The sequence below is a fragment of the Arvicola amphibius genome, chromosome 6, assembly GCF_903992535.2.
Source record: "Arvicola amphibius chromosome 6, mArvAmp1.2, whole genome shotgun sequence".
Classification (NCBI taxonomy): Eukaryota; Metazoa; Chordata; class Mammalia; order Rodentia; family Cricetidae; genus Arvicola; species Arvicola amphibius.
In genome coordinates this window covers 96384802-96411806 of record NC_052052.2, presented here as the reverse complement: position 1 = coordinate 96411806, position 27005 = coordinate 96384802, and the positions used below count along the sequence as shown (strand labels likewise).

General features: G+C 37.7%; 1 protein-coding gene across 1 annotated transcript in view; it reads left to right on the top strand.

The window, feature by feature from the left end:
- The window catches only part of Malrd1 (MAM and LDL receptor class A domain containing 1), a 617971-nt gene that overhangs the window by 146114 nt on the left and 444852 nt on the right, over positions 1-27005 (top strand). Inside the window, exons 14-17 of the mRNA XM_038334493.1 lie at positions 3815-3967; positions 4338-4443; positions 4897-5264; positions 12738-13150. Coding sequence (XP_038190421.1) covers positions 3815-3967; positions 4338-4443; positions 4897-5264; positions 12738-13150 — 1040 coding nt within the window. The remainder of the gene's footprint in view (positions 1-3814; positions 3968-4337; positions 4444-4896; positions 5265-12737; positions 13151-27005) is intronic.

Genomic DNA, 27005 nt, shown 5'->3' with positions numbered 1-27005 from the left:
CAGTTATAGTTCTAGGATATTTCTTGGGGATTAAATAAGACAGCAGGTGTTTCAAGATGTTTTCAACAAAGAATTAATAACTGTTGGTCTACAGTGCTGATCTCTGAAAGAGCATTAGATCCTAACTTTTATTTTAAATTTATTTTGTTTCATTTTTTACAAATATGGATGTCTTTCTTGCAGTAATGTTTGTGCATCACACAGTTACCTGGTACCAGGGATGCCAGAAGATGGCATTAGATCCCCTGAAACTGGATCAATGTACAGTTGTGAGCCACTATGTGGGTGCTAGGAATCAGCCCCATGTTCTTGGGAAGAAAAGCAAGTGCTCTTAACCCCTGATCTATCTCTCCAGTCCAGATTCTAACTTTTAAAAAACATTTTTCACAAACTCTGTCTAATATCTTTTAAACTCAACATTTGCATCTGCCTATAAGGCTAATATGAAAGAATTTGTGTTTAAACTTCATTATACATTTGGGCATATTTCATCCAAAGTTTTTTTTCTTAAGTTTTGTGTGATGCCTAAATTATTAGTTCAGAATTCTCTTTTTTTATATTTTGTGCTTATTCCTTTCATTAAACCCAAATGGGATCATCGAAACCATCAAAGAAGTTCTAGATAGTAAATTCAAAATAAGACAGGATCTAAGGCTGGATATTTAGTCAAAAGTGCTCTTAAGTTTCATACCAGTTTGATTTCTTACTCAGCAAACGGCTGCAAACCTGACAGTTTTGAACCTATTTGTCAGTCCAGCAAGTATCTTCCATCACCTCTCCCCGGAGGCAACGAGTGTAATTATAATTAACATAATTAATAAAGGACACTTAGGTAATTTTTGTAACAATAATTAAAAGCCACAGTAAAATCATTAGCTTCTCAACCCTTAGTCATAGAAAATATAAGCATAACTTCCAGAAAGTCTGTGTCCACGCGCTTTCTGTTAAAAATGGAACCGGCCCTAGCGTAGTCTCCTGCCCATGTGCTCTGAGCAAGTGGTGACTGTGGCATTGTTTTGCAGTGGATATAACTGAGAAAGTCAATAATTCTCCAGAAGCAGTGACAAATCTTTGAACCTCAATTATTCATATGCACCCAGCGTATTGAGTTTCTCAGTCAGAAATGGTTATGGCATGCATAATTGTCCATGGCTATTCCAATAAAGTATATCTGCAATTAACAGTTAGCTTGGAGACTAATTTCATTATTATTTTTATAAGTAATTAAGCTTTTTAAATGTGCATAAGAACTTGGGAACAAGGAAAAGTAGAAAAGCACATTTGAGTTTTAATAGCATTTTTCTGTTAAAATTGCTTTCTTTTTATACATTTTCATTGATATTTATTGAGCTCTATATTTTCCTCTGCCCCCCTCCCTACCTCTCTCCTCCCCTCTTCAATCCTCCCCCAAGGTCCCCATGCTCCCAATTTACTCAGGAGATCTTGTCTTTTTCTACTCTCTGCTTCCCATGTAGATTAGATCTATGGAAGTCTCTCTTAGGGTCCTCATTGTTGTCTAAGGTCTCTGGGATTGTGGTTTGTAGGCTGACTTTCTTTGCTTTATGTTAAAAAACCACCTATAAATGAGTACATGTGACAATTTTATTTCTGTGTCACTCAAAATAATTTTTCTAGATCCATCCATTTTCCTGCAAAGTTCAAGCTGTCATTATTTTTTCTGCTGTGTAGTACTCCATTGTGTAAATGTGCCACATTTTTTCTTATCCATTCTTCAGTTGAGGGGCATTTAGGTTGTTTCCAGGTTCTGGCTATGACAAACAAAGCTGCTATGAACATAGTTGAGCACATGTTTTGTGGCACGATTGAGCATCCTTAGGATATATACCCAAAAGTGGAATTACTAGATCTTGAGGAAGGTTGTTTCCTAATTTTCTGAGAAATCGCCACACTGACATTCAAAGGGGCTGTACCAGCTTGTATTCCCACCAGCAATGCAGAAGTGTTCCCTTTTCCCCACACCTCTCCAGCATAAGTTGTCATCAGTGTTTTTGATCTTGGCCATTCTTACAGGTGTAAGATGGAATCTCAGAGTTGTTTTGATTTGCATTTCTCTGATGACTAAGGATGTTGAACATTTCCTTAAGTGTCTTTCTGCCATAAAATTGCTTTCTTTTAAAATAATTTTTCATTGATACATAAAAATTGTATATATCTATATGGTACCATTCAGTGTTTAAATACATAGATACAGAGAATGGTATTAAAATAATAGAAATCATGTCTCTCTCCTTAATATATTCATATCTTGTGGTAAACATATTCAAAACCCTCTTTAATCTTGTTTGTAATGTGGAGCACAGTATCATGCTGCTTGAGCAACACACTGTGCAATAGCTTATCAAGGCTTATTGCCCCATCCCACCCATGCCCACCTAAACAATAGCAAACCTTCACCACCGCTTCCTTCTCTCCCATTTCTGGTAGCCATCTGCTGCTCTCAACTTCTGTGAAATCAACTGTTATGGATTCCACACAGGAGCCAAGGGTATGAAGAGTTTGCTTTCCCTGCCTGATTTCCAACTCTTGACTATTAAGAATAACCCTACTTGTGTTCCTGCAAAGCTAACTCCTTTTCGGGAGTCATCTCAGAGTGCTTCCCGCCCTGCCCTGCTGTCATTGGAGTACTCACCATGTCTGCAGCATCATATTCCTTGTTATCAGAAAGTCAGGTTTCCTCTCCAGGTAGCTGTATGAGATACACATTATATGGGAACATCACAATGTGTTCCCTTCTGCATTTCTGTAGCGAGAATTCTTAGATCCTTTTCTTAAGTTTGTCTGAAGCAGGAATCAAAGTATTTGCTTCACAGGGATTAACATGACATCTACATGTTTTGGAACTTTTCAAATCTATGTGGTGGTGGAGAATCTTGATGGATCAATCACAAATGGGAATCCTTTTTACTGGCTGCACATTATGCTAAATTAATTCTGACTATACTTTTGACTTATCTTTTCCCAATGTAATGAGTATAGTTTTTCTTTTTTTTTCTTTTTTTAACTGTCATGTAAAAGTATATTTTATATAATATATAATCCCCCTCTACAACTTGACCATAATGTGGCCTTGGTGAAATTACATACTTTATATTCAGAAAGAACCACTCTCTTCATCGCCTGTAGCATAGGGCTGTTGTGGAACTGTACCAAGTGGGCAGCACAGAGTCTCTTGTGCAGGTCTGTAGGAACTGTTGGCTCTAGGACTGCAGTCTTGTGGCTCATAGCTTCTATTTCTTCTCCAACTCCTTCCCTTCTTCTTCTTTTCAAGAAGGCTTTGTGAAATGTAACTGACCATATTTCCTAGAAAAAACATTCTCTATTCTACACAAATCAGGTGACAAACATAGCGATGTTTGAAAGACCAACCTCTGTAAAGTCAGGAAGGAGATAAAGGAAGTAGATCTGGGGCTTCTACAGTGTCAGTGTCTGAGTCAGTGACAGTTAACAGTTTAATATAAAATGCTCTGTAGAAACAAACACCCCATTGGTGCTGAAGGACAGGAAATGACACATTGTTGGAGCAAAGTTACAAATGCTAGCAGTTACTCAAGCAGTGTGGTTGAGTAATGCTGTGTCCCAGAAAGAATGCTTGGGAGAAAATGAATTTCTGAAAATCAGACTTCTCTGTTTCTAATGTGCAAAGCATGCCCTGTTTCCAGACCAGGAAAGTTTTTTTTCTGTGACTCTTTGTACCTAAAAGAGCACATTGAGAGTGTAACTACTTGACAGCTACCTTTTTCCAAAGCAGGGGACTAGGTGGACGCTGTCTAAATGTCTCATTTCTCTTCTTCAGTTGCTGATTGTGACTTCGAAGCAAACAGCTGTGGGTGGTTTGAAGCCAGTGGCGGTGACGATTTTGACTGGACATGGAGCTCCCAAAGCGGTCTCACTGCTGATTTTGAGCAGCAAGCCCCACCTGGAGATCACACTCATGGCACAGCTCAAGGTAAAACACTAGAGATGCTTTGCACACTTCTAGAGACTGCTGGTTGGATCTCAGGGGCGGAAGAGCACAGCATGTGGGATGACACTGACAACCCATTGTGCCTTCTGTAAAAAGTGATTTCTTTATTGGGGATATGACTGGAATAGATACATTTGTGACCACATAAACTGAAATTATTAATTGGCTAATGGCATCATTTAATTGTGGATGGATGTACAAAGGCAATTTTTGCTATCTGTGTTGACTTTTTATTGTTGTATAATTTTAATTGGACATGAAACTTACTTGGCATAGCATTAAGAGACAGAACTTTTGTTGCTTCACCCAATCCAGTTGGTAAACTTAATGCTTTGGTTTTATATCTCAACAGGGCATTTCATGTTCATTTTGAAGAACAGCAGCAACTTGTTTCAAACTGCCAAACTTCAGAGCCCAACGTTCAGCCAGACAGGGCCCGGGTGCACACTGTCGTTCTGGTAACTATTATATGAGGGTAAACTGTCCTAGGGGGATGATGACTGTGGGCATATCTCTGCACTTTCTAGCTATTCAAGCTTTACCCATGGTTACACTTTATGGTGACTACTGCATTAAATTAAAATAATTTGACTTCAGAGTATATTATCAGCATTGGTTATTTTATTTCTCAAGATGAAAGGAGGGTTTCCCTTCTACCATTAGATTTGAATTTAACTAGGAGTCTCCCTGTGTTTTGCAAGAGGTTCCAGGGTTGTAAGTAAGAGCCCTAGAGTGTGCATCTCAACAGATAAATTCTTGTAAATAGGCAGCTACAGTTACTGTAGGAAAGAAATATGTTCATTATCATAATTAATTAGTAATTGATGTCAGTGGAGGTTCGAAGGTGTACAAAGCTTAACTGTCTAATCTCTCCTATAACGTTTTCAGTTCTTATGTTGATTTTCTTTCAGGTTTTATAACTATGGACTGTCAGTGGGAGCAGCTGAGTTGCGACTACATCTAGAAAATTCCAAGGATACCACAGCCCTTTGGAGAGTGCTATATAACCAAGGAAACCAATGGTCAGAGGCAACTGTCCAGCTCGGACGCCTCACTGAGCCCTTCTACCTGTCACTAAAGAAAGTCAGTCTGTCGGTTTATAGTGGGGTCTCTGCTATTGATGACATTCGTTTTGAAGGTTGTGCTCTTCCTCCTCCTGTCGAGAGCTGTGATGAGCCAGATCACTTCTGGTGTAGACAGACAAAGGCTTGCGTGGGAAGACACCAGCTCTGTGACCTGGTTGATGACTGTGGAGACCGCACAGATGAAACTGACTGTGGTAAGTTATTTGGGGTTGATTATTTTTCCCCAGGAGGAAGGGTGCTGTTTTTCCTTTCGTGTAGTGTGGAATAATTGGTCTGAATTAGTTCAGTACATTTTAGGCGACTAGGCAATGACTCAAATATAATTGAAAAGTTGATGAGTACTGTACAATCAAATTAACAAAACATGTCAGTCTTTCCTTTATTATTAAAGATTTTATTAGTTTATTTTTTCTGTCTCTATGTTGTGTGTGTGAATGATTATGCATGACATAGCATATGAATGAAGGTCGAAACACAACTTCCATGCAACAATTCTCTCCTTCCACTGTGTGGGTGCTGAGATCAAACCCAAGTTATCAGGCATAATGGCTTTCCTGGCTGAACTATCTTGGCAGGCCCTTGCTATTCTTCAGTAGGATTACAAACTAGCTCCTAGGGATACATTGTTAAAAATTAGTATAGAATTCCTGCCTCCATGTGCTTCACAGTCTAACTGAAGAGATAGATGATCAAGTATGCATTAATGAAATGTATTATGGCAATTATAACTGAAACGGTGAAGAAAGATACAGGGTGACTTTATAGAATAGTAAAGTTGGACTTTCTGTAGGTGATGATTTAGCTAAGATGTGAAACATGGCAAGTAAAGCTTATGTCCAAAAGCCAAAAGCCATGAAGTAAGAGACAGGTGAAACAGGGAGTGCACTAAGAGAATATAAATCAGAGATGGGGTAAGGGGGAGGCCTGTTAAGGGAGGCTGCTCGTTCATCTCCTGCCTGCCCAGACTCAAAATAATTACACTGAAACTATATTAATTGTATACTGTTTGGCCAATAACTTAAGCATATTTCTAGCTAGGTCTTACATCTTAAATTAACCCATTACTATTATTTTATATTTTGCCACAAGTATTGTGCCTACTGGCAGAATCCTAGCATCTTTCTCCTCTGGTGGCTACATGGCATCTTCCCGACTCCACCTACTCTCTCTCATATATATATATATATATATATATATATATATATATATATATATGAGATTGGCTATATTCTGTTATGCCATTGGCTGAAGGCAGCTTTATTCATTAACCATTAAAAGCAACACATATACAGAAGGACTTCCCACACCAGAGGCCCAAGGTCAAAGATCTTTGTGATCCATACTAAAGAAGCATTCTTTATTTCAAAGATATTTAGGGTAGTGAAAGAACTGAAAGTTGACATACATAAATATCAGTGTGGGCGTGCTGTACCTAGTGGGTTCGAGAACAGGTTTAGGAGATTTGTTAGGGAGGATTGCAGCTACTCTTTGGAGAACTGCTGAGTGTGAGAGCCGAGTCAGGGAGGAAGTTTAGAGGAAGAGAAATTACCTGTGCGGGGTTCTTTATTTGTTTATTCAAGAGTAGATAGTGAAGAGCCAAGGCTCAGATTTGTTTTTCTGGTTTCAAACAGGAAAAAGTTTGTAGTATTTTATGTTGGTCTGACTCCCAGTTTGCTGGACCTGGCTCCCACAGATCAAGTGCTTGCATCAGAAAATGAGTTAGCCATTAACAGTCTTATTTTGTTAACAAATGTCAGAAACAAAAATGTTTCCAACCTTCTTTGACTCCTATCCTGTCTCAACATAGTTTACAAATTTCAACCTTACATTGAAATTAGCAAACTCATTCGATACCAAAGTGAAACCACCGAATGCTCAGTGCCCCATATTAAACATTCAGATAGTAATTTCCATATTAGCCACAATGGAAAGCTATATGTGCATATGATCTTTGATATACATGCTAATAAATTATATCAAAGTTTAAATTACCACCTAGCACATGAAGCTTACACGACTCTTATTTGAGTGGATAGAGTAAACAATGAATTTTGACAGTGATAATCATATGATATATAACTTGATTTAAAATCTAATTTAGTCTTTTGCAAATTTGCAAAGTCTTTTTTAGCTTTTAAGAATTCTCTAAATTATTCCTTAAGCATCCTGATATTAGTAGAACTTAGTATGGTGTATCATAGTATAAAAATGTAATCATAGTATAAATGTAATTCTTGCCTACTCAGTGATGCAGAGAAATCACAGTGGCATCTGCTGAAACTGTACTTTATTAAATATAGTCTCCATTACATATCCCAACATTCAAATTGTGCTTCCTGCAGGGTACTTGGAGATGTGGTCCTCTACTGAAGGGTGGAGTTCCCCATGGTTTCTTTTGGAATGAAGATTGAATGTGAAGTCAGTATGTCAACAGTCAGTGTAAAAACTTGTTGGCTCTAGTGTCAGTTTTCTGACAGAAACTCAGCAATTTGGCATCCCCTTTCTGCTTCACAGACACAGACTGACACCTGGGGAGTACCTGGAATGTCCCCATCCACATCACAGCTGGCTTGATTAGTCACAATTGAGGAGTCATCAGATGAAAGCCTGTCTTCCTGCTGTCATCTGCTCACTGACTCCCTTCATTAGGTCCTAGCTTCTCTTCGGGGCTGTCCATTCAGATGACTTGTTCTCATCCAGTTGCTTTGATTTACCTGCACTTCTACTTATTGTTTAGGGTGCTTGCTCACCTTTGGCACCAAGAGCCACCACTCAGATAAATAGTTAAAGACAGCTGACATTTATATTTTAAATATTAACACATAAATGGATCTAAAATGTGAAACTACTTTTAAACTGTAATCATGTCTCCTCAGCCCAGTTCTCTCAAATGTATATTTTTATCCCATTATTTTCTCAAAGCAAGTATCTGGCATCAACAAGATCTTTGTGTCTTGAAAAATGAACATGCTCCAAATGCTATCCTAAAAATGGAGTATTTGATTGATGAGGTCCTAGTCAATTCTTTTTTAAGTTTGACTGAATGATGTCAGAAGCTTAAAAGCCCAAGCCTCTTTTTGTGTAATGTAATGAGAATATCAGTTAGTACAATTACTATGGAAACCAGCATGCAGATTTGTCAACATACCCCAAAATAGAGCTACCACATGATTCAGTTAGACTACTACTGTGCATACACCTGAGGGAGTCTATGATAGTAGATAATGGGCATTGTTATATATCTGGCTATGTGTATTCATACAAGCCAACTTAGAGAATCAGCCTTAATGTTCTCCAAAGAAATGAATGGATATATTAAATACTGTGCATGGCCAATGGTGTATTGTTCAAGCATAAAAAGGAACAAAATCATGTCACATATAGGAAGAACGATGAAACTAGAGGCTATCATAGTGAGTGCAATAAACTACTTAGAACTACAAGTATGTCATCCTTTCTGTCATGTGTGAAAACTAATGGGAAATATATGATATAGTTTAGAGAGATGGCACAGCAATTAAGAGCAACTACTGCTCTTACGCAGGACCTGGGTTCAGATCCCTTCACCACATGACAACTCGCAGCTGTTTGTAACTCCAGTTACAGAGGACTCCATACCTTTTCTAATCTGCATAGGCTACTGCAGGAATGTGATGCATATACGTACGCTTAGGCCCACACATATACATAAATGTTAATAATGAATAAATGGCATGTAATGGACTATTAGAAAAGAGGAAGAAAATCAGAGAGAGGGGAAAGCTTTTCAGTGTCTGTGGTAAGATACCATGACCAGGGCTACTTTTATAAGAAAAAGTTTATTTCAGGCTTACAGTTTCAGATCAGAGTTCATGACCATTGTGGTAGAGATCATGGGAGCAGATTGGTAGTGATGGCACCAGAGCATATCTGAGAGATTACGTGCTTACCTTCAAGGAGGATGAAAATGCTCACTGGGGATATCATGAGTCTTTTGAAACCTTTTAGCCTCCCACCCCTTCAGTGATGTATCTCCTCCAACAAGGGCACACATCCTAATCCTTTCCAAAGAGTTTTATCAAATATGGACTAAGAATTCAAATATCTGAGCCTATATTCTCATTCTCATTCAAACCACCACAATGTACTCCGTGACCCCCTTAGGCTTGTGGTCACATCATAATATACAATGAATTTAATTCAACTTCAAAAGCCCTCATAGTCTTTCACAGACCCCATGCAATTTAAAAGTCCAAAGTCTCTTCTGAGACTCAAGGCACTCTTAATTGTAACTAACTCCCTTTAAAATAAAAAAAGCAAATTACATAACTCTAACATACAGTGACTTAGAATACACATTACCATTCTAAAAGCAGGGATGGATCAAAGCAATAATGAGAACAAGCAGGGCAAACTCCAAATCATGTTCTATATCTGATGTCAAAGGGTTCAAATGACTTTGCAGTTCCACCTTTGCTGACTACAACACACTTCTCTCTCTTGGACTAGCTCCACTCCTTATCTGCAGCTCTCCTGGGCAGACATTTTTTTGCCTCTGGCACCTCTTAAATCTTGGGGTCTTGAACCCAATCACAGCTTTACTTTCAAATCTTCACCCTTCAGGCCTATGTTCAGCAACTCCCCTGCCCGATTCCTGGTCTCAGTAGCTTTTTTAATTGTGGAGGAAGACACCACAACACCTTTACTCCTGTATCTTTCATAACTCTACACCCAGAACCACATGGCCAATGCTGCAAAACTGGTCTGCCTGCTTGGGATTCAACCTGACCCCTCCCTGAATTATATTTGCATTAGATTTCTTTGTTGCATAAACCTTCCTTTTTATGAGTTGGAAGGTTAGCTATATGGGGCTTGTCCTGAGAGGATCACTTCCTTTTTTCCCTTTCATATCTGACCTCATTATCTCTTTCAGCACAAGCCTTGGCTCTAACATTGTATTTCCTGGGGCTTCTTTTTCTCCTCAAAATGTACATTTTTAATTTCTTTTCGCCTTGCTTGCTCCTTTTTACTATAGATCTGCATAAGCATGATTATTAATAACCACTGCACAGAGTTAATATAGGCTGTCTTGAAATCTCAGCCAACAAAATTAGTCTCAAATTCTTCAAAGTTAGCCTCAGGCAGATTCTTAAGACATAGGCAAAAACCAGACCCATTGTTGACAAATATCACAAGAATGATCTCTAGCACAGTTGTTAATATTTTCCCCTCAGGATCCTCTTGAGATGGGTCACTATATTTTCTTCTAAGCTTTTACTGGGATAGACCACTAATCTATGCTTACAGTGTTTAGCCACTTTCCTAGTCCAAAGTTCCCAAATTTTCCACATTCCTAAAAAACCCAGCATGGTTAGATCTGTCACAGCAATAGCCTATTCCCTGGTACCATCTTCTGCCTTAATTACTTTTCTATTTTTGTGATAAGACACCATGACCAAAGCATCTTATAAAAGAAAGAGTTTATCGATGACTTACATGTAAGAGCATGAGAGTTTGTTACCATGATGGTAGGGGATCAGGCAGAAAGTCACCACACTGAAATAATAGATAAGAGTTGGCATCATTCTCCACAAGCAGGATACCAATAGAGCTCATTCAGAATGAGTGGGCTTTTGAGACCTCAAAACCTGCCTTAGTGACACTCTTCCTCCAACAATCCCCACCTTCTAATTCTCACCAGACAGTTCCACCAACTGAGGAACCAAACAATCAAATGTATGAGCCTATGGGGACAATTACCATTCAAACTACCATAGGATGTCAAGGAAGGGTAATAGAAGACAGTGGATAAGATCAAAATATATTATATGCCTTTATGAAAACATCATAATGAGATATGTTATTTTGTATAATTAGTATGTACTAGTGATAAACAGTACATGATATGAAAATATCAGAGAAAAAAAGAAAAATACCATTAATGAGATACAGTGAAGAGTCAATATTGTACATAGTGCAACAGGAGACAAAATGAGACATGGAAGAAGGCATGAGTATTTAGCACATGTAGAAACGATGGTATATGATAAGGGGAAAGACAAATGAGGAAAAACTGTAAGCCATTTTAATTAGGACTGAGATTTAACAATATAGATTAAATGGGAAGATGATAATGGTCCAGGATTTTACATAAAGAAAGAAATAGCACTGCTGCCATTCCCCAGTGGTGTGCTTTGAGCACAGCTGTGTAGAGACATTTGGAGCTGTGGTGAGAAAGACATGAAAACACTCTTGGAGTGAGATTTTGGGGAACCCCTCATCAGAATCCTCTTGAATACCTGGAAATATGTGGGTTTTGTCTGATAGACTGGGGTTTATTTGAGACTTTTTACTTTGATGTAAGCAATTTTTTCCATGATAACCAAGCGAACCATAAATATTTAAAATTGTTAAAGAATAACAACTCTCGGCTCTATTAGAATCACTGGGGGAACTTATTAAAAAGTTCTAATGTAAGGACTGAGCTGATGGCTCAGAGGGGAAAGTGCTCGCCTGAGGTCCTGAGTTCAAATCCCAGACCCTAAACTAAAAGCCTTCAGTAACCATTGCAACAAGATTAAAGGTGAAAGAACAGAGATGGAACCCCTTAGTCAATCAGTATAGCTCATCAATGAGTGCTTGAAGGAGCAGAAGAGATGGCTCAGAAGTTGAGTTGCTTGCTATGGATGCATCAGGTCAGAAGTATGGATCCCAGCACCTACTTAACAATCCTGATGCTGGCATGATCCCCCGCCAACCCATAACCCCAGCATGGAAAGAACCAAGACAGGAGAATCACTGCGGCTTATTGGCTGTTAGCCTAGACTACAATAATGAGCCCACAAGTTCCATGTTCAACCAGAAAGACTCTACATGAAAAGATCAAGGCCAAAAATAACAGAGGAAGACATGGATGCCCTCCTCTGCCTTCTACATACACACAAAGAATAAGTACCCTCATGCACAAGGTGTGAACATTAACTGCCCCCACACACCACAATAATTAGGTGGAGGTTTATAGAAGAGAATAGCTGGATTGTCTGAAATAGCATCCATCTCTGACCTCCAAACAAACACATGTACCCTTATGATGCATGTGTGTGTACAAACCAAAAACACACACAAGCATATACACTAAACACAATTGCACATACCAAAGCCAGTATAAGAATCCCAATGCATGTTTTTAAAACTATTTGGACCAATTAAATCAATAATTCATATATAACTTGTAAGCTTTAGTGGTTTTGTTTATTTTTCTTTAATGTTCCCTGGTTGGCCCATTCAGCTAAGTTTGAGAATGTACCCAGTCAGAAAGGTATTACAACAAAACAACCATGACCATTTGCCTGAGGTTATGATAATAGTAGCACGGGAAATTAAACTTAGGTCCTTGTGCTTGCTAGAGGATGCTCTACCTCTAAGCTATATCACAAGCCCAGGGTTATGTTACAAAAAATGAAAATAAATTAACATTAAAAATATTTAAGAAGATTCTTGTCTAAACATTTCATCTTTACTCCATGAAATATTATTCGATGCCTAGGAATTACTCTTTTTATAACTGTGTTTTGTGTCACATTTGAAAACAACTACAGCTTTCCTTTACATGATCCAATTATCGGTGAGTGTTCTTAATCACCTCTTTCCCCCTACACTAATTTGATATTGTTTAATGCCATTTTTAGCACCTGAATTACAGTGTGACTTTGAAAATGGAATTTGTAACTGGGAACAAAGTGTGGAAGATGACTTCGACTGGACTAGGAAGCAGGGTCCAACTTCAACACTGAACACAGGCCCAATGAAGGATAACACTCTGGGCACAGCCACAGGACACTACCTCTATATAGAAACATCGGGGCCACAGGGTTTTCAAGACGAAGCTATTTTACTAAGTCCGATCCTTAATGCCACGGGAGCAAGTAGCTGCACCTTCCGCCTGTACTACCACATGTTTGGAAAGCATATTTACCAGCTGGCTGTCTACCAGAGAATCTGGAGCAATTCCAGGGGACAGCTGCTCTGGCAGATATTTGGGGATCAAGGCGACAGATGGATAAGGAAACACCTCCCAATTTCCAGCAGGCAACCCTTTCAGGTAGGATAATGGGTTTCATAATATATATTTGAAATGCTTTCTACTGTCTAAGCAATGTGAAATATCGCTGTAATCTTGAATTAAAAGCTGGTAGAATTGGATCAGAGATTCTTTGAAACACATTCATCATTTACTGAAGGGTGCGCTAAGGCTCTTTGAGTTGCTGAGATTCACGACTACCTCAACAGAGTATGTTTAACATCTCCTTAGATAAGCGCTTGACACTGGAAAGAACTGTAGGTCCCTCCAATATTAAGTGCCTGTTCTATTGAAATTAAAACATCAAAAGAGAGTTTCCCCTAATCTGTGAATTCTGCAGACTACAAACTCATAAATATATGCTTTTGAATACATCGTTTGACATTTAAATTTTTTATAGGTGAACAGCTGAAATCCAGGCAGAGAATATATTTTTATTTTCTAATTTTTATTATTGTTTAGCTGGAATGTATGCACTGCACATGGTTCTGGGCTTCATAAAGACAATTTATTTTAAGTATGTCATGTACTTTGACTGTATTCACCCATTGTGCCATGTTGTTTTTCCTCCCTCATATTTAGTTTGAAGCATGGGAAGCATGTAATATTTAATTTCTTCAATCTGTCTTATTTCTGTTAATATAATCTCTAGTTTCATCAGTTTTCCTATGAAAGACCCATTTTATTTATGTATTTATTTATTGGTATGACTGAAAAAAATTTGCATTAGATATATCCATGGTTTTGTTCATTCTGTTAATTAACTGACACCTAAACTGGTGCCATTACCTGGCTATTGTGAATTGTATACAGAAAACATGGATTTGCAAGAACCTCTATGGTATATTGACTCAGAGTCTTTTGGTTAACAGTTCTGGTGTTATTCATCTGTTTCCTGTGACCTCTTGGTCCGGGAGTGGTACAGCTAGGATGGACTATCCACAGAGAAACCAAATAACAAATATGAGGATGTGGGAAAGGGGAGTTCTTACACTGGTTAAAAAAGTCATTTCAGCTAGCCACTATGGAAGTCAGCATGAAGGAGCCTACGGCACTATAACTGGAAACTGCACTGGAAAGAACACACGCGTTTTTAAAGATCACATCTCTCCTCTCAGGAAGAACTCAGTTTGACTACAAATTACCTTATCCCTGGTGGAATACTTTTTTAATTCTAAATTTGACATGTCTTCTAGCTCATTCAAATGCATATGTGTCTTTTTTACAAATTTGTAAAAGACTTCGATATGTTTTATGTTTTCTTTCCTTATCAATTCCCTGAAGTTAAATCAGAGGCCCCCTATTTGTTTGAAAGTTCTTTAGATATAAGGGAGAGCATTTCTGAGAAGTTGTCATTTGCCCTTTAAAAAGAAAAGCTTGTAAGTAGCAGAAAGAGGATTTAGACCAGACAGGTTTGTGAATGGCTGCCATTCCTCCTCTTACCAGCACTTCCCGAAACCTGGAACATACAGGAGCTCCAGTATTTATTCTTCCTCCTGCTTGTCAAAAAGATCCATACATAAAGTATTGTAAGGAACATCATATCTATCTATGACTCAAAGTTCTGTGTTTATTCTTTCATGTGCTAAATCTCTTTCAGCTACCAACATTGGAAGCATTATCTCCATTTAAATGCCTGAATCAGGTTAACTATTTTACAGACACAAACATAGCTCCAGAGAAACTAACAATCGAGATGCACATTAACTGTGACTCAGTTGGTAAAGAGCACACAGGGATTGGTAATTTGTCCAGGGACATATAAGTAGAAATCATGAAATCTAATCTACCATGGGTAGGGTGATATCTTCCTCTTCTGCCACAAAGACATGGTCCAATACAATTATTGATATTAAATAATTCTTAATATCTAGCTAGGTAGTTTATAATTTAGACCAAACACTTATTCAGGACATTGACTCTTCTTGTAAAGGCTACCCAATATTTGGATTCCATGAAAAAGCAACTTTATAGGAAGGCAACTTCACAGTCAGGTGAACATGGGATTTACTATAGCACCCTTCCTTATGAATCCAAACATGAAAGTTGGGAATTGAAACCCATTGCAGTCACATAGAAAGTATTCTCCTTGACCGTACTTAGTCTATTGTCTAATAAAGGAACTTATAAATGGAAAGTTCTTTTGAACTTTTATTTTTAATGAAATACAACCAAGAAATGGTAAAGTACATTGATAAATGTTAAAAGTACATATTTTGCATGTTTTGTTGATTGGTCGAGGTTGCTTAAGTGGAGTTCAATTTAATCAAGAAGGTATTTTTCTCCATTGCATAACAGCTAGTCCCAGTTTCTATTTGAAGAAACAGTGAAAGAATCAATGCTTTCATTAACTGTAATATCAAAAGGGAAATTGCCTAACTTGGTTCCTAGTGAAATAACAGGTTCTCAGGAAGTATGCACTTAACAGTAAATTTCATGGACATTTCTGGATCCCTCACATAAAATGAAATGAATAAGATAGGATTGGATAGTAGGTATGGGAGTTCTTGTTTTGCCTGTTCAGCTATAATAAACAGAAGTATTATGTGTAGCATGTCCAGTAAAGACTTTACAAGTCATTACAGATAATTTTTGAAATTTCCATCTGAATTTTATTATGAGTAATTACCACATAATAGACCATATATGTTTGGCGCTTCAGTCAATACCACAATCAAGCTAATGAACACAGACCCCATGGTCTCAGAATTGCTCCTGCCCTCACATGAAACATCTTTCAGACCTGACTTAGCATCTAGTAACAGCCACTACTTTCCGTGAAACTTAAATTTTTATATAAAGGAAATCAGAGAGTGCATGAAATCTTTAATCACCTGACTCATTCAGAATAATCATCTCAAGATTTATTTAAGCATTAGCATGTATCAATCATTCATTTGGATAAACCACAGTTTATGCATTAACTTGTTGATTGAAGTATGGGCTATTGTAAATAAGTCTTATTTGAGCAGATGTGTACATGTATTTATATAAACATTGACTCATTTCCATAGGTGAAAAACCAGTAATGGTTATCTATCCGCATTTGAGAAACGTACGCTTATCATTTTAAGACACTCTTACTGGCTTTAAAGTTCACTAATTTTCATTCCTATCAGCAGTGTATGGATGTCCCTGTCTAAGCCAATGTCTATTATATTGTCTTTTACATTTAATTCTTTTAAAGACAGTGGCAACATCTAATTGTAGTCTTAACTGGTACGCTGTGGTACAACGTTGAACACATTTTCATGAGATTAGTTGCCTAGTGAATATTTATTTAGGAAGTATTTTACAATCTTCCATAAAAGTTTGAAAATTGGGTTGAGTTTTTGTATATTACAGATGGAAGTCTTTTATTAGAGACATGACTTACCCTGCAGTTCCATTACTCTAGCACCTAGCACGGTATCTGCAACTCAGCTGTGTAGTAACTACTTACTGAATGATTGGACTGGACAATGAAGAAATAATTAGTAAGTAGACTGTTAGGACTATTCTTTGTATATTAGTTTGATTTTATCACCTCATATGAAAATAATTATTAACAATTTTAAATTGCTAAACTAATTTCTTTGGCCATGGCAACAATGGTTGACTTTTCTAAGAAGATTATTTAGCAATTCTGATAACTTTGAAAGAGCTGGGGGGATGACTTGGTATGTAAAATGCTTGCTGAGTTCAAATCTCCAGAAACTACCTAAAAGCAATACACCGTAGTAAATGCCAGTATTCCCAATTCTTTATACCAAAGTCAAAGGCAGGGATAGGAGAATCCTCAAAGATTTATGGGACAGCTAAATGGGCTAATGTTATGGTGAACAAGAGTCCTTTCCCCAAACAAGATGGAGGACAAAAACCCAAGTCTATCCTCTATCTCCACACATGAGCTGTAGTACAAAAGTACCGATACACACACATAGTGTGTATGTGTACACACACATGCACATACACACACACAGAGTTAATACATATGTGAATATGTGGAGAGAGAGAGAGAGAGAGAGAGAGAGAGAGAGAGAGAGAGAGAGAGAGACTGAAATTTATCTTTTGACATTTGGGTATTATTATTTTATTTGTATTTTAAATTCAGCTTGGTCGATCACCTTCCTGGACCTGGGGGGAGTTGGGAGGACCTTGGTCTTAGCATAGAGTAGGGAACCCTGATGGCTCCTTGGCCTTGAGAGGGAGGGAGGGGAGGTATGAGTGGAGGGGAGGGGAGGGAAGGGGGAGAAGAAGGGGAGAGAAGGGGGAGGAGGAGGGGAGGAAAGGAGGAGGAGGAGGGGAGGAGATGGAAATTTTTAAATATAAAAAAATAAACCATGAAAAAAAATAAATTCAGTATTAGTGAACTTGACATAAAATAGTCTCATTTTTATTTTGACAGGTTTGTGTAATTGCAGATTTATATTAAAGTAATAGTTTTAATTAACCCATAAAATGTATTCTCTCCTTTTTTCTTGTAATCAAACCACTGCTTTCACATAATTTACATAAATGTTCTTTGGAAGTAAAGATTTTGGGAGCTGGTGAGTAAGGGTTTTTGCCTTTAAGCATAACTACCCAAATCCTACCCCTGGAGACACATGGTAAAAGGAAAGAAGGAAGTCGAGCAAACTGTCCTTTCACCACTATACATGTGTACAAACACACAGAGTAAGTAAAAAAGGAATAAAGTAACAAAATTTTAAGTAAGGGAAACATAAAGATGTTTACATTTGTTAGTTTCATTCTAAAAAATTTCAAGATCTCTCTGTTACAAGCATACACTAAGAGCAGTTGGCATTAATATTTCTTTTGGATCTTTGGATCTTTTTTTCTCTTGTTAGTTCTGTCCCTTGTTTTGATTTTTTATATTCATTTTATTATTATTCTTTAGGAACATGTTTGTTTTCTAAGAAGAGACAAAAATTGTTGGTTTCAGATGGGAGGACAGGTGGGAATGATTCCAGAAGAATTGGGCAAGAGGGACACTATAATCAGAATATATTATACAAATAAATTGTTTTCAAGAAAAGAAAAATAGAAAATTATATGGCTAATTACACAAGGATGAGTAGTCTTCATCTGCATCATCAGTTTGTACAGGAGATGGACTTTGTTTCTCAATGGAAGAATGGTCATAGAATTAGAATATTAATAAACAGTGAGGTGTTATTTGTCTCCACTCATTCCATCTGCCGTAGGAAGTGAAGCCATTGTCTTTAAAGTCTTACAGGCACTGAGGAAGAAAGGCTAGGTTTTAAGTCTTCTGAGTTTTTCCTCAGTTATTTGACATTTTAGTATATTTTTCCCTTATCACCCATATTACCAATCAGTTACACATTAGATATAAAAACCAAAATAGTAAAAAATTATATATTAAAAAGGAACATTGTAACACACCTTAAAATAATATTCCACCACATTGCAGGTTATGACAAGTGCCAATACCAGGAGGAATTTTCACTTTTAGCCAATGTAGACTTTGAGATACCTTTAGGCATGATTGGTGCTTACAACCATGTTACACTCTATATTAGTGTTGTCGTATGTTCTGTTCATTCTAGAACATTGCCACCAAATAAACACAATAACCTGTGGCCCTAGAACTTGACAAATATGTACTGTCCCTGATTGGCACAGTTGACAGACAGAAAAGTCAACTTGACCACGATTTGTTGTTCACCTTCAAGAAATTCTTAATGCTCTAAATAAGTTCTTTGTAGTTAATGTGTTCAAAAAGGTTTGCTGCATTTAACCAAAGTTATTCAATATTTCTCAGAACTCATAGTTTCCAGCATCTTTTTGAGTTGAGACATCTCACTTTCTCCTGGTATTGAACCATCAAAATATTTCCATGAAAATTCAGTTTGGCAGAATGACATCTCATGGGGAGGGTCTAAGGGATTCACATGTCAAAAAGAAAAAGCATTTGAAACAGATTTAGTTATAGAGGCTGTTGAATTAAATGAGAGCAAAAGGAAACTTTATCACAGCTATTTTGAAAAGCATCCCCAAATTTAACTTCTAAATATGTTTCAACTCCTGTAATCAGTATACTACTGACATTATGAAGGAAGATTTCTAGCTTTTTAAATAAATCCTTTATTGCATACACCATCTCTTACATGTCATGGTTTTATTCACATTAGTGATAGACCAGGCATATAATGAAAAATAAATTTCTCATGTATTTATTATATGATATTTTCAGCTACTTTTGTGGTTGGCTCACAAAATGTTACATCAAAATCACAGAACATGGTAGTTTAATTTGTTTAACTTTAAAATTAATCTGAGGGATAGTAGAATGGCTCAAAAGCACTTTTTTTCTTATAGATAATCAGCATTTGAATTCTAGCATCCATCTCAATTGTCTCACCCGTAATTCCAGTTCTAGGAGATATAATGCCTTTTTTCTGGCTTCCACAGAATCATGATATCCTGCAGCCCACGGAGAGAAAGGAAAGAAGGAGATTAAGGAGAAAGAGAGGGAGAGAGAAAGACAAAATTTCATATGTGTGTGTGTGTGTGTGTGTGTGTGTGTGTGTGTGTAAACAAACTTTTTACCAGGAATTCAACCTAGGGGTGTCTTAGCACCATCGTGTTTGGGAATCTTTGCTTCATGTAGTTTCCCATCTTGTCTGCAGACAGAACATGCCTTCTTATATTGAACTGTGCTCTCTCTTCCCTTTGCCTTTCTCCTGTAGGAATGAATCCTTGGTGTGGATTCAGGTATCAAGGCATTCAGTGAGAAGTGTTATATAACCCAGTTTAATCCAATTTCTTGATCGTTGGACAATAGAGAATTCAGAGATTTTTACTGGCAGCTCATTTTCTTTCCAACATCCCCCCTGCCCCGGAGAACATAATAGTGTACAACGTAGACCAAGGATAAGGACATTTGAAAAAGATTTTTAAAAAGATGCCCCAAACTTTTCGCATTGTAATGTAACATTGCTGCCTATGAAGTTCACAGTGGAGAGCCACAGCTGCAGAAAAGGGATAAAATGTCTCATAATGTGTTAAATAAGTGCATGATTTTTTGCTGGACCACATCCATAGCTATTTCAGTTGCAGAGAACATTATGATTAAGTTAGGAAGCCTCCTCTTGCATTCTAGAAACCTGCTTTAATAGTAATAACAGAAATCTTTTCAGCTAAATTTTACAGTGAGAGATGGGGTGATATTTTAAATAATTTATAATATTTTGATATTGCATTGTAGAATATGCCTATAAAAAACCACTGTTGTATCATTTTCAATACTGCTAGGTGAAAATGCTTAAGTTATGTTGTAAATAAACAGGGCCATATTTAACAAATGTCAGCTTCATCCGACTTTCCCTGAGATTACATACAGAAGTGCTGACGACATAAATTTTATGTCACTTTGTCTAACATTTTCCTTGCAGTCGTGTGTATTTTGTGAGAATTTGTGTGGACAGGTTTTAGATGGAGTTTTCGGACATGAGCTCTCTGTGAACAGCACCCAAGGATGTGTCGGTGTGCATCGCTCCCTCCATCGTGGGTCACCACCTTCACTTCTCAGAGGTTGTCCCACTTCAAACGTGACCACAGTCTTCTGTATCGTAACAGAGAAAATGAATACAAAGGTTTACAAAGAAGAGTGAATAGGGAAGGAGAGGAGGCAGTAGATCTGACCAGTTCGCCAGACACAATAACACAGATTCCCATAGGAGGCAGTGGCAGGAACAATATGAGTTTGAGGCCATCCTGGGCTAACTAGTGAAATTCTGTCTCAAAAATAGAAAAAAAAAACCAACAAGCAAACAAAAAGGAAGCAGAACAGCAAAAACAGAGATAAGAAAGGTCAGAAAACAAGTCCAACATCACCAATCTATTCTTTTCAATCTTCCTGAACTTGTTAGAACTCTTGTAACAGTAAATGTCACCTTTTAATTAAACTCCCTGCAATCATTGTAGGGTACTGCTAAGGGTTGTCTTCATTGGAGATGATATGCAGGAAAATTTGAAATTAATATGTACTCATGATAGTACCCAAATGTTTATATAATAAGAGGCAGGAAGGAGAGAAAGATTGCAGGTATCAGGAATTATTCCTTGAAAGCCTGCCAATTTATAGACAAAAACAAACAAAAACTTTGAATGATAAATATTAAGTATGAACATGAATAAGCTAATTTTATGTTTTTAAAATCTTGTCAATTTGTGGATTACTTTGAGCTTGAAGCTGTGTTAATTTTCCTTTTTCTTTCCTTCCTTCCTCTGTTCCCCTCTCCATCTGTCCTTTACTGTCCTTCCTTTCATACCCCTACCTTCCTCTGCTCCCCTTTCTTCTTTCACGTAGGCCAGCATTTCTTTCCTTTCTACCAAGGAACCTTGCCAAATCCCAATCCCTTTGCCCCATCTCTCTCTGGATTTAGGAGAACAAAGTGAGTGATGCCTCTTGCATCTGTGGCAGTCTTGTATAATTTGGCAGATTCTGTCAGGCTGAGGCTGCAGAGCTAGCATATAGCTGTGTCGAAATCTCCTCTGTGGGATTTAGTTGCTCTTTGGAAACTTGTATACACATGCTGGATTTGCCAGCACCTGCTCCACTCACCTCCACGTTGCAAGGACTATTTAAATGATTTGTGAAAAGGTGGAAAGGTGTGTCAAATCATCATGACTGAATTATCTCATTGAAAATTCTACACGCCATCCCATATCTGATGCAAATAATCCTAATCAGACCGACGCACTCTCTGGACACACAACCAAAGCGGCAACTCCTCTCTGATGTATTGTTCAGTCTGTGAATAACGGGATGAAATACGTCCTGAATGGTTTGCCTCTACAGAGCCACATAATTTTCATCACATGAAATACATCAGATTTGCCTTTTCTCTTCATTTTTAGAGCATTATAACACACTGAACCAAATCCTCTTGCGGATACTGGTGACTCATGAATTTTGCTTTTATCTCCAGTGGAAATCGATGTGTCACGTAGTGTTCACTGAGGAGAGAGTCTGGGGCTTTTTTGAAATTCTTTGTCAGATGATTGCTTTATCTTGATTTGTGCCTTCAGCCTTTTTCACATTCAACAGAAACTATTGTGCTGCTATCTGTTAGAGCTCAGCGATCTATACCAATTTACACTTTGAGTCTGGCCTCTGTCTAGAACTGTTTAGGAAACCTATTGGTTCACTTTAGAGGAAGGACATGATGCATTCTTATTTCTTATAATGTCAGACTGAAGATTTTGGTTTTAGTACACACTTTTGCTAGTTTGGAAGAACTACAGACCATTACAGGATTCTGAGAAAGGAGAATTTGTTGCTCGCGGGATGAGCCCCTTATCAGTCATCCAAATGTCACCCTGAAACTATGTGTTTACAAACAACAAACACAGACTCAGCAATCCAGTGGTGTGTGTGTGTGTGTGTGTGTGTATCTGGTTCTATTAATGGTCAAATGAGGCTATCAAGGGAGAATGAGAGTTCATAGGAGAGGTTGAAAGGAAGTAGCTGAGTGGGGCTGAAGGGAGTAATAGCATGAGGTATAATGTAATTTTATTTTATTTTATTTAATATCTGTGTCTAAAGTAAGTCCCTGACTTCCTGGTATGATAACACGTTCCTCCTATAGCTCACCTGTAAGATGCTTTAGAGACTGTTGTCTAAAACTGTTTTAAAGCAGTGTCAACAGTTTTTGCTGAACTAAAATTACATTATGAATGATACAGATGAGTTTCCTGGAAGGGAAGGGAATATTTTTAAAAAGAGTATTTTTTTCTGTTTGGAAACACACATTCCATCTTTCTTTCTTATGTCATTATTTGTTTTGGAAACATATTCTTTGATTATTGCCATAGTGAAATCTTTAACTTGAACTTGAAATGGATAGGCCCGTGTTGCATTTGCCTAGGGAATCTATTATATATGCTATGATGTAAAACCTTCTATCAACATAGGAGGGATCCAATAATAAGAGCAAATATAATTCTGAAGTAGTTTTTGTAATAACTGATTATTTAGCTCTCAGTCATTTTCCATGAGTATTGAGAACAGAGAAGGAAGGTGAGGGATATTTAAAATATGATAAAAAATAGGGCCCAGGCTGCATAGCTCTAAATTTCTCAGCTGTTAGAAAAAAATTGTGGTATATCTACACTGCTTATTCTGAATATTTGATAGAATTTTTCTCACAGTTTCTGAGTTAGTTTCTGTCTATTAAAATTTCATATTCATATAATCGAGCTTTAATAATCCCATTCAAACCTCATGCAAACTCAATCACCATCATGATATTGAAGTGGTACCATTGCGAGATGATTAGGTTGAGGGCTCCAAATTCAGATAGGTATGGATATCCTAATCAAATGAGGGGATTAGTTATCTTGGGAGCATAAAGACAGGTCTTTTATCTTTTCTTTCACACACAGTGAGGTGGACTTTGTACTCTGGCTGCTGTACAGACTCCACACACTTAGCATACGTGCTTTCATGATGTGATGCCCTATCATGTTGACACAGAAAGAAGGCAATCTTTTTTTTTAGTTGAGAAGATATGGTAGTTTGAATTGGTATGACCTCTATAGACTCACATTTTTGAATGTTTAGTCATAGGGGGTAGCACTATTAGGAGGTGTGGCCTTGTTGGAATAGGTGTGGCCTTTTGCAGGAAGTGTGTCATTGTGGAGGCAGGTTATGAGGTCTCCTATGCTTAAGCTATGCCCAGTGTGGAACACAGACTTGGGCATTGTAGCCTCTACTGTTTTGCTCCCTAGGTTTCTCTTGTTCTTTTTTTTTTGTTCGTTTGATTGATTTTTTAACATATCATTTGGTTCTTGTGTTTGTACCACAAGTGTTCAACTCCTCCTGTTGCCTGAGAATCAAGATGTAGAACTCTCAGCTCCTTCTCTAGCACCATGTCTGCCTGCATGCTGCTTGGCTTAGTGCCATGACAATAATGGACTGAACTTCTGAAACTGTAAGCCAGTCCCAAATAAAGTTCTCCTTTATAAGAATTGCTGTGGTCATGGTGTCTCTTGACAGCAATAGAAATCCTATCTGAGAAAGATGAGCTATAGACAAGCTAGCACATGACTGCTGGGAGAAGGAGAATTGGTCTCTTTCAGTAATGATTCTTTTTTTAGTTGTCTAATATACAGTGTCAATTATGAATCCATATTCAGGTTACTTGACCTGGAATTTTATATCTTCCAGAACTGTGAGGCATATGTCTCTGTTCTATAGAACTGTGATATTCTGTTTGATCAATAGAAAAAAAAACAGATAACTATACTAACAGCTATAATTTATGATATTTGAGATGTTCATTGAATTAGAGGTGTGAGACCCTGTCTCAAAAATATCTATAAAGACTTTGTAAAAGAGTTTTGTTGTTTATTATAACATTAAACTAAAAATTTCATCATGTGAAAGGAATTCCATTCTGTTCCAAAAGAAATAAAAGCTTATTCCTGAGGATAAACAGAAGATCAAGTTCATTCAAATGGATAAACCCATTGTGAAAACCAGTAAGTGAAATGGCACTAAGCAAATAACAGGAAGATAGAACTGAAACAATAGAAGTTTGGAGCACTCTCAAAAACACTTATGCTCGGTGAAAGACATGGACATCAAAGACATCAGTGTATGAGGTACTAATATTATACTTCAAAACCATAAAAATGAATGGGAGACTTCGTGGGTTGTGCAACAAAAGATAAAATGCAAAGAGGTGAGAGCATCTTGGGATAAAGTTTCTGCATCTTTATTACAGCTATATCTACATGGTGCTATCTTTTTTTTTGTTTTTTTCCATGATTTATTAAAAATTTCTATCTCCTCCCCTCCTCCTCCTCCTTCTCTCCCCTCCCCACCACCCATACCCCCTCCCTCCCTCTCCAGGCCAAGGAGCCATCGGGGTTCCCTACTCTATGTTAAGACCAAGGTCCTCCCAACTTCCCCCAGGTCCAGGAAGGTGATCAACCAAGCTGAGAAGGCTCCCACAGAGCCTGTCCATGCAGAAGAATCATAGCCCAGTGCCATTGCCCTTGGCTTCTCAGTCAGCCCCCACCGTTGGCCACATTCAGAGAGTCCGGTTTGGTCACATGTTCCATCAGTCCCATTCCAACTGGAGTTGGTGATCTCCCGTTAGTTCTGTCCCACCGTCTCCATGGGTGATCGCACCCCTCACGGTCCTGACTTTCTTTCTCATGTTCTCCCTCCTTCTGCTCCTCATCAGGACCATGGGCACTCAGTCCAGTGCTCCAATGTGGGGCTCAGTCATTTTCTTCATCTATCGCCAGGTGGAGGTTCTATGGTGATATGCAAGAAATTCATCAGTATGGCTATAGGAACTGGCCTTTTCGGGCTCCCTCTCCTCAGCTGCCCAAGGAACTAGCTGGGGGCATCTCCCTGGAAACCCGGGAACCCCTCTAGAGTCAAGTCCCTTGACAACCCTCAGATGGCTCTCTTAATTAAGATATATGCTTCCCTGCTCCCATATCCACCCTTCCTGTATCCCAAGCATCCCATTCCTCCGAGCTCCCCCGATTCTCCCCTTCATGCTTTTCTCTCCCCATCTTCCCTTAGCCCCGTCTCGCCCCACCCTCAAGTTCCCAATTTTTGCCCGGCGATTGTGTCTACTTCCAATATCCAGGAGGATTACTATATGTTTTTCTGAAACAACCTAGATGCCCTTCAGTGGAAGAATGGATGAAGAAACTGTGGAATATATACATTCTAGAATACTACTCAGCGGTAAAAAACAATGACATCTTGAATTTTGCATGCAAATGGATGGAAATAGAAAACACTATTCTGAGTGAGGTAACCCAGATCCAAAAAGATGAATATGGGATGTATTCACTCATAATCGGTTTCTAGCCATAATTAAAGGACATAGAGCCTATAATTCGGGATCCTTGAGAAGATAATACATGATGCTATTCATCTCATATACTAAACTGTACATTCAACAGGGATAGACTTTTATCAACTATATATTATGCTTATGAGCATAGAGTATGTAAACATTTTGAATGAACATATGCATGTGGTAGTTATTTTTAGACAGAAGAAATGTGCTTATTTACAGAGCTGTTAAAAAGATTAATGTGCTTGCTAGTTTTATAGCCAAGCTAGACACAAGCTAGAGACATTTGGGGAGAGAAAACCTCAGTTGAGAAAATGCCCCCAACAAGACTGGCTTGTGGTCAAGCAGATAGTGCATTTTCTTGATTGATGTATTGATCTACTGTTGCCTGTAAGTGTAAGATGAAATAAATCCTTCCCTTCCCAAATTGCTTTTGATCAAGATAGTTTTTATCAAAGCAATATAAACTAAAAGTAATTCAATGTTCCAGTGGATTTTAGGTAACACTCTCTTAGGATATTCTTGTGGTTCTCTGGGCTGCAGCTTTTAATTAAGTGACTTTACATGTGTAACAGTCACACTATAGTTTTAAATACCCAGCATATATACACAGTAATTTTTGTTGTTAAAAGAATATGAAAGATTTGAAGCAGAACTGCTTAGGGAATGAGACTGTGTGTATTTGAAAATTTTTAAGTGTTTGTAGTGATGCTGTTAACAATCCCTTGTTATGGCGTTGAATTTTATTGTCTTTAAATAAAAATCAAGTATGGCTGTAGTAAGGGAATTGAAAGAATGTACCTTGCTGGAGTCAGGTAAGATTTCCAGATTGAATTGAATATGCAACATCTTCCAGCTCTTTCACAAGGTATCAGGGCATATTAATCAAAGGAAAAAAAAGTGTTCTAGTAAAGTTACAGTTTTGTGTAAGAGAAATCATTATATATGCAAGTTTGTCATTAGTGTGTTGAGAAGTTAGTACCAAAATAGGTATAGATGATAAGTCAAATTAACCTAAAATTTGCTTACATGACACATAGTTA